This window comes from Malus domestica, chromosome 17, assembly GCF_042453785.1.
Source record: "Malus domestica chromosome 17, GDT2T_hap1".
Taxonomy (NCBI): Eukaryota; Viridiplantae; Streptophyta; class Magnoliopsida; order Rosales; family Rosaceae; genus Malus; species Malus domestica.
Window position 1 is genome coordinate 22,496,904 of NC_091677.1, and position 7,541 is coordinate 22,504,444.

The following is a 7,541-nucleotide window of genomic DNA, read 5'->3' on the forward strand; positions in this document are numbered from 1 at the left end:
CCTAACCATACAAAAATGAAAAACCCAATTTTTTTTTTAATCCATATACAACTTTCCAAACTTTAGGAAAATATCCATAATCCATAATGTGTCACACACATACCTTAGCACCCACTAAGGGCAAACCCGTCAATTCACATTCCCTCAAATGTACCTTCGGGACGGGTTGTGACACAAAGACATATCAAACACTGCATGAAAAAACGGCTACTGGGATAATGTTTTATGCGAAGCCTAAGAATTGTCACATTAGATCATGAACATCGTTCCACCCTATTGAGCATAACTTCCACTTGGAAATCTCCATGCTAGGCTCAGTAACGCTATGGATTATAAGTCTCCTTGTGTCGCAATTTTCGATAAGCCTTAAAAAACGAAAATACAGATAAATAAGATTTACCATTATAGTAATAACTAATCTCCGAGCAAAAACCAAGACAACATCAAATTGTTGAGAAATTTTTTAATGTGCCGATAATATGTCAGGTACACCAAGTGTTGAATACTTAAAAAAATATTCAAATATTTGTCTTATAACACTTGGTATACCATGTCATTTTCCTGACACTGAACACTTCCTTTGAAATGGGCACACCGAACACTTCCTCCAAAATGCCAAAATGCCAACCAATGTCTTACCTAGATGTGAGAAAAATTCGTTGAGTTCTCCTAACAAGTCTCCAAGACCAAGCTCTCGGTCACAGACCAAACCTAAAAGGCTAAAACTAGAAGATGGAATTCAGTACTCACGATCTATCTTGTGGAACTGTTAGCTACATTGCGAAAAATGAAAGATTAGTTCAAAAGAAGATGATATAGAGAGAGATTGAAGGCTCTTGAATTGATTGATGTCTCTAATACAATAGGTCTAGCATAATACACAAACACACATTACACCAAATGTTCTAATGCAATTTGTAGATTTTTTTTTTAACTTTTCAACTAATTAAGTTATTACATGGGAACTTTAACGAAAAGCGTACAGTATTGTTCACTTTAACGAAAAATCACATTTTTACACTAAAAAGTCAATCATGTTACTATTCATTGTACCCTTTGTTTTATTTTTATATTAAAACTCAAAATTTTCAAACTTGTTTCATTTGTTTTCTTTTATTACATTTTGTTATACCAAACATTGTTCCTGATAGATTTTCAAAAATCTCTACAAGTTATCATGTGTGTTATGATGGATAAAATTGTAATAGGAGAACAGTCAAAATCGTAATCGGAGATTGAATTTAACAATGTTTTTGACGAGACAATAATACCATATATACTTAAAAAAAGTTGAATTGAAATCCCAATTTCCAACTGAGGTGTGAGGAGGAGGTTGGCCACTTGTTTTTTGTTTTTCTATTTTCATTTTCTGTTTGTCCAAAGGGGTACAAAACAGGTCATGGCCCGGAGATGACAAACACGACGATCTCGGGTTCCGATTCAATGCCGCCTCATACGGCTTTTTTTTTTTTGGGAATTGTTTTCAATAACAACACCAAGCCTGCTCCAACAATTTTGGTCTAGCAATAGGTGGCTGCTTCGCTGTTTTGGTTTGTATTGTGAGAGAGCAAGGTGCCGGGCAAATGTGAGGGAGAAGCTGGTGTTTGGTTTGCAAGAATAGTAGATATGTTGGTGTTAATATTGCCTGCGAAAATATGTTGTTTCGACTTGTATGGTCGGTCTTACGATATTTGTTTATGTAAATGAGTCTGGAATGTTCGAGTTCAAAATTTTCTTTCCACAAGTTAATTGAATTTAGACCATATCTAAATATGTTGTTTCAACTTGTATAACCAGTCTTATGATTCTTGTACGACACAAAAAAAGCGTGCACATGTACAATTGTGAAAGTCAAACTTGTGATGCACACTAGCTACATGAATAAAAATAGTAACATTTTGCGTAAAATGTATATTTGTGACCGAGTTTAAAAATCTAGCTAGTCTACATACTTGCATGACTACATGGACAAAAACAGTAAGAGTATCCATAAAATGTATAAAATTGATTGCAAAAGGAATGCAAGGGTATAATGATATTTTGCGTAAATATATATTCATATATTAGAGGATGGGACATAAATAGGAAAATTAAAAAGTTCCACTATTTTTATTTTATTTTTCAAATTAAGAAGCATCTGGTTGCTTCGTCAAGGTAGTCTATTTTTTTGGAGTCCAAAAAGACTTACCGAGTTATTTTAGCCTCCATAGCCATTATTGTGTATGCACAAGCGTCAAAAATTGAACAGAGGACATTACCGTGTGAAACATTGAAGATTGATTGTGGTCAACGAATACCATATAGGGAAAGAATTGTGTAGTCCTAATTATCTTCCTCGGACACTTACCTGAGCTTCTGTTCTTATCCGTTTGATAAAAATCCCATGGTCGTAATATAAAGATCAAAGTTAAAATTGAAATTATAATTTTTTTTCTTTTAGATGGAAGTTTCCTGCATGTTTCACTTCCCCTCTTTACTTTACGTCTCAATATCCTCCAGCAATTATTCAGCAGCCATGGATGAGAGGGAGAGATAGAGATCGAGACGGGCGATATTTAAGGGTGAGAATCAAACTCAAGATGTTGAATACTTAATTAAATAAGGGGTACCCTTAAATAAGCTACAAGTCCATCGTTGGTTGAATTGAATGCTTGAATTTAGGCGAACTGTTATGTCTTCGGGCCATTGGGGCCAAGCCCGTCTAAGCTTAATTGTTGCTGATAGATAATTATTTGTAAAAATCGTGTTTATTAATTAGCATATATGCTTCATGTATTCTTGGAACAATATGGGTTCACAATTTTAGTTCCATAGCTTTGAATACAAAATGATACGACAAATTCAAAAACTAGTTCCCGTTGTTACACTCGTGTAACTTTATTAACAAAAAAGAAAAACATCAACCTTGTTTTATGAAACTGGCGGGGTGAGCTAGACCAGAGTAAATGAGCATCCAACCATAGCTTAATCCGAGCGACGCCATTTTTGTCTCTGACTTGACGGGTCATAGACTGTATTCTGTGTTACAGTTGCATCCCAAACTTGTTATATGAGAATAGTATGATATTTATTATTTCGATAAACTCGTTTTCGAGTTGCATATTAATTGGTTCCTCCCATAGGCTCTGTTTACTTCTCTTCCAACCCAAAACCCAGCAAAAGGCCAAAAATTTCAGTGGGTATATCTGTTCCATGCTGGGTCTGCAACATCTCACATCGATCAACAGAGAGAAAGTGATATGCCTTATATATACATGTTCACCTCCATTTACAACGAGACCTTTTGAAACCTCACTGGCTTCGAAGTTCATCGGAACTCCGAAGTTAAATGAGTTCGAGCGAGAACAATCCAAAGATGGATGATCCACTAAGAAGTTTTTGTGTTTTTCCATAAACAAAATCGTGCAAGCTGAGCCTAAAACAGATAATATCGTGCTACGATAAAATCAGTCTGGAATGAGACAGGGTCTGCGTTGTCGTGCTTGGTGTGTACTGAGGGGAGAAGTGCTGGGTCTGCGTTGTCGACACACCATCACAATATTTCAGTAATTTTCTGGGTCACCAAAATTATTGTATATATCTAATTTTAAATTGACTTGATCGTTGCTTGGTCTTACACACCAGTCCAAAAACAAGGCTAATTTGGTAAATTCATCAAAACCAGAAGCAGCAGAAAAGCCAGCCTTTTCCCTTCCCTCCCAAGCCCACTTAAACACCATGACCCAACCACTCCCACCCTCACCAGAGAAAAATGTGTGACAGAGTCCTTACCATAGGTAAATGAAAGTTGTGGCCCTCCCTCAGCCTGCGGTCAATCAGTCATCCCTCCCTCAGCCTGCGGTCAATCAGTCATAGCTTGTCACATCTTTCATAAGTTCATAGGTTAAACTGGCGTTTCCAAAAAAAAAAATGTGGAAACAAAGAATTTTGTTATTGCCAGAATCCAAATAAAGGTTTTACATATAATATTATTGTTTGTGTCAAACGATTATCACTTACTAATTATCTCCACTTCTTAAAGTTTCAAAGCTCATTTGATATCTTAATGATTTAAATAATAAGATTCAACTAGGGGTCCAAGTCGGAATGAGATTTTAATTTTTGACAATAAATTTTTTTGAATCTCTACACAAAAATTTCGAATTTGATGTTTTTTCAAAAGTTGAAATGAAAATTTGAAAGGATTGAGAGATTCTGATAACTAGGAATTTTCGATATAATCTTTTTTTCAAAGTGTGCACCTAACTTATGTCGATACCAACATGTTTTGATTTCTGATAGTTTTCTATTAAATTATAAAATGTGTTGTCAACTCTGTATTTTAGTTTTAGATATAGTTTGTTCATTGATTTTTATATTAATCATACTTGTAAAATATGTTGTTTCGACTTGCACGGTCGATCTTATGATATTTGCTTATGCAAAGAAATCTTGAACATTCGAGTTCAAATTTCTCTTTCCACAAGTTAAGTGAATTTAGAACATATCCAAATATGTTATTTGAACTTGCATGACCGATCTTATGATTCTTGTACGATACATGAAAAAAAACAGTAACATTTTGCGTAAAATGTATATAAGTGACCGAGTTTAAAAATTTAGCTTCTTTACATACTTGCATGACTACATGGACAAAAACAGTAATAGTATCGATAAAATGTATAAAGTTAATTGCAAAAGGAATGAAAGGGCATAATCGTATTCTGGATATCAGTGGACTGAGAGGGATAATGGTTGGTGGGATTAAGTTTTAGGTTAAGGAGGTTTTGCACCAGTATACAGTTGCGGTCACAATGGCTACATGTTTTTTGATTTTCTGTTTTCCTTTTTTATTTGTCCAAAGGAATTTTTAGTACCCATTCCTACCAGCTGCTGCGTTTGAAATCCTATATTTACAGCTATAGTCACTCACTCACTCCCTCCCTCCCTTCTCTCTTACTCACTCCCTCTATCTCATTCCTCTGTCCCTCGTCTCTGTAAACTCGCTCCCTCTATCTCCTTCCTCTCTCCCTCTTCTCTGTAAACTCGCTCTCTCTCCTTCTTCTTTCTCCCTCTTCTCTCTTCCACCTTTCTGAAATGGAACATCCCGAGTTGGCTAACATTCTACCTTTCGTTTACGGAGGTATTTTCCTGCTTTTTATTCTATATACTTGTATTGTTTACTTAGGACAACCTGCGGAGGATGACAACCTCCGGAGGGGGAATGCTGCTCAGCTGAGCGTCATTCCCCCTCCGGAGGTTGTCCTTGAGCGTCATTCTCCTCCTCCGCAGGTTGTCCTAAGTAAATAATACAAGCATATAGGATAAAAAGCAGAAAAATACCTCCGTAAACGGAAGTTAGAATGTTATGTCGTTGATATAATTTGTGTTTTTAGTTTTCGAATACATTTTTATTTTTTTTTTCAAATACAGTCGAGGATATGTTGTTGATATGATTTGTATTTTTAATTTTTGAACACATTTTTATTTTTATTTTTTCAAATACAACTGACGGCATGTCATTGATATGATTTGTACTTTGGAATTTTTTTTTCAAATACAGCCGACGACATGTCGTTGATATGATTTGTATTTTTAGTTTTCGAATACATTTTTTATTTTTTTTTCCAAATACAGTCGACTGCATGTTGATATGATTTGTATTTTTGGAAAGAGAAGCCTATGGCCGCACGAACCAGTAGCAGGAAGACAAGAATAGAGAAGAAAGGAAGATTATAAATCCGTTTCATTCCTTGGCCGTCTTCATTGTGCCTCTCCTATCTTTGCTTTCCCATTCCATTTCCTTTCCTTTTGCTTTTCTGCGGCATTTCGTCGAGCAGGTTTTCTTCGATGTTTTTGTTCACAAATTGTTAACACTTACAACAAACATGTATGGTTCATCTTATTACCCGTTTTAAATTTGTGCTTTTCTTTTAATTACAGAAACCATGATCAGATTGTTTAAAGTGAAAGAAAAGCAAAAGGAAACAGCTGAAAACGCAAAGGAGAATGGTCTCGTAAAGAAGCAAAGGGCAGGAGAATTGCGTCTTCATAGAGGTAAATATGATTTTAGGATGTATATATGTTATGATTTGTTGCAATGTGGTACAAAGTTATACGCTTACATGCATATTAAGTTCCTAAATACACGTTTAACTCCAACGTACGTAAAGGCAAGGTTTCTGTGTTTATTTTAATTCCTTCAACCAGTCCTTCAATTGTATTATGACACAGAAATCCACGCAATGACGTTTTACGATTCATATTGCCGATCCTATTTAGTGAGAAAAGGCTTTGTTGTTGTTGTTGTTGTTGTTGTCGTCCTTCAATTGTATTATGATGTTGTCTTGTAGATATAAGTGAGTTGAACATGCCAGAAGAATGCAAGATTTCATTCCCCAATGGAAAGGATGATTTGATGGACTTTGAGATTACCATTACACCTTATCGGGGATATTATATGTAAGTAACCTTTGATCTGAAGCTTCATTTGGCTCTCTATACGTTGTTTGGATTTTGCAACTTCGATGTCATCTTGCCGACACCGACATTTTGTACCTCTTGTCGCAGGGGTGGTGGGTTTGTCTTCACGTTTAAAGTTCCCGCAGTCTACCCTCATGAGCCTCCGAAGGTCAAGTGCAAAACCAAGGTAACGAAACCTTAGTTATATCAGAACTTAACTTTCGTGTATATTGGTTACGATCCAAACCATAATATATATCTGGTGTTGTATAATGCACACCATATGTGCAGATCTACCATCCGAACATCGACTTAGAAGGAAACACTTGCCTTAACATTCTTCGGGAAGACTGGAAACCTGTCTTAAATATAAACACTGTTATTTACGGATTGTATCACCTATTCACGGTATCTCTGATCGCAACACAAAATATTTCGTGACCTCAAACAAACTATCCGTTTTGTTTTTTCTAGGTTTTATTTGGATGTGTACCTGTTGTGAACTCAAATCCTGCATTTCTTCATGCAGGAACCTAACCATGAGGACCCCTTGAATCAAGAAGCAGCTGATCTTTTGAGGGACAATCCAAAATTGTTTGGTTTGAACGTGAGAAAATCGATCGAGGGAAACATATGGGTGGGAGGGGCCCATTTTCCTGGGTGCAAAACGGGTGACTTCTACTGATTTGGTTTATCTAGGGTTTTGCTTCTTCGTGGTCCAACCATGGTTGTATGAGGTTGAAGGTTTGTATGTTTTTTGGGTGTTTTCTGCATTTCAGGTGAGTACTTGGTGGGGGATTGTCTGGTGGCACATTTTCAGCCCATACTTGTAGCAGGAGAGTGTGTATTAGTGTAATTTTGATCTTCCTTCCATTAATAAGATGGCATCATGTTAAGGCTTGGTTTTGACTTGCTATTTCAATTTAACTGTCGTGGCCTTTTTTTGTTGATGGTTCGATAATTTGGGGATGCAGTTATTAATAAAACAACAATTCAACATATCATGTCTCCCAGTTCAACCTCAATCATTTACGGTCTTGTCTTGTGGCAAATTTTCAGCCCATAATTTGCGGGTGCATGTATAAAATCATAACTATTAT

The 7,541-nt window shown here is 36.0% G+C and overlaps 1 protein-coding gene across 1 annotated transcript; it reads left to right on the forward strand.

The window, feature by feature from the left end:
- The first annotated feature begins 5,678 nt into the window (after nucleotides 1–5,678).
- Nucleotides 5,679–7,337, forward strand: LOC139193707 (NEDD8-conjugating enzyme Ubc12-like). Its single transcript, XM_070817275.1, has 6 exons — nucleotides 5,679–5,819; nucleotides 5,923–6,036; nucleotides 6,333–6,441; nucleotides 6,550–6,628; nucleotides 6,733–6,849; nucleotides 6,971–7,337. Exons 2-6 carry the CDS (start codon nucleotides 5,928–5,930, stop codon nucleotides 7,124–7,126), a joined length of 570 nt encoding a protein of 189 aa, XP_070673376.1. The 5' UTR covers nucleotides 5,679–5,819; nucleotides 5,923–5,927; the 3' UTR covers nucleotides 7,127–7,337.
- The last annotated feature ends 204 nt before the right edge of the window (nucleotides 7,338–7,541 follow it).

Coding starts and splice junctions, on each gene's coding strand:
- LOC139193707 (XM_070817275.1), top strand. CDS start 5,928: ATGATCAGATTGTTTAAAGTGAAAGAAAAGCAAAAGGAAACAGCTGAA. Junction 6,037..6,332: donor AGAATTGCGTCTTCATAGAG/GTAAATATGATT, acceptor GTTGTCTTGTAG/ATATAAGTGAGTTGAACATG. Junction 6,442..6,549: donor CCTTATCGGGGATATTATAT/GTAAGTAACCTT, acceptor CTCTTGTCGCAG/GGGTGGTGGGTTTGTCTTCA.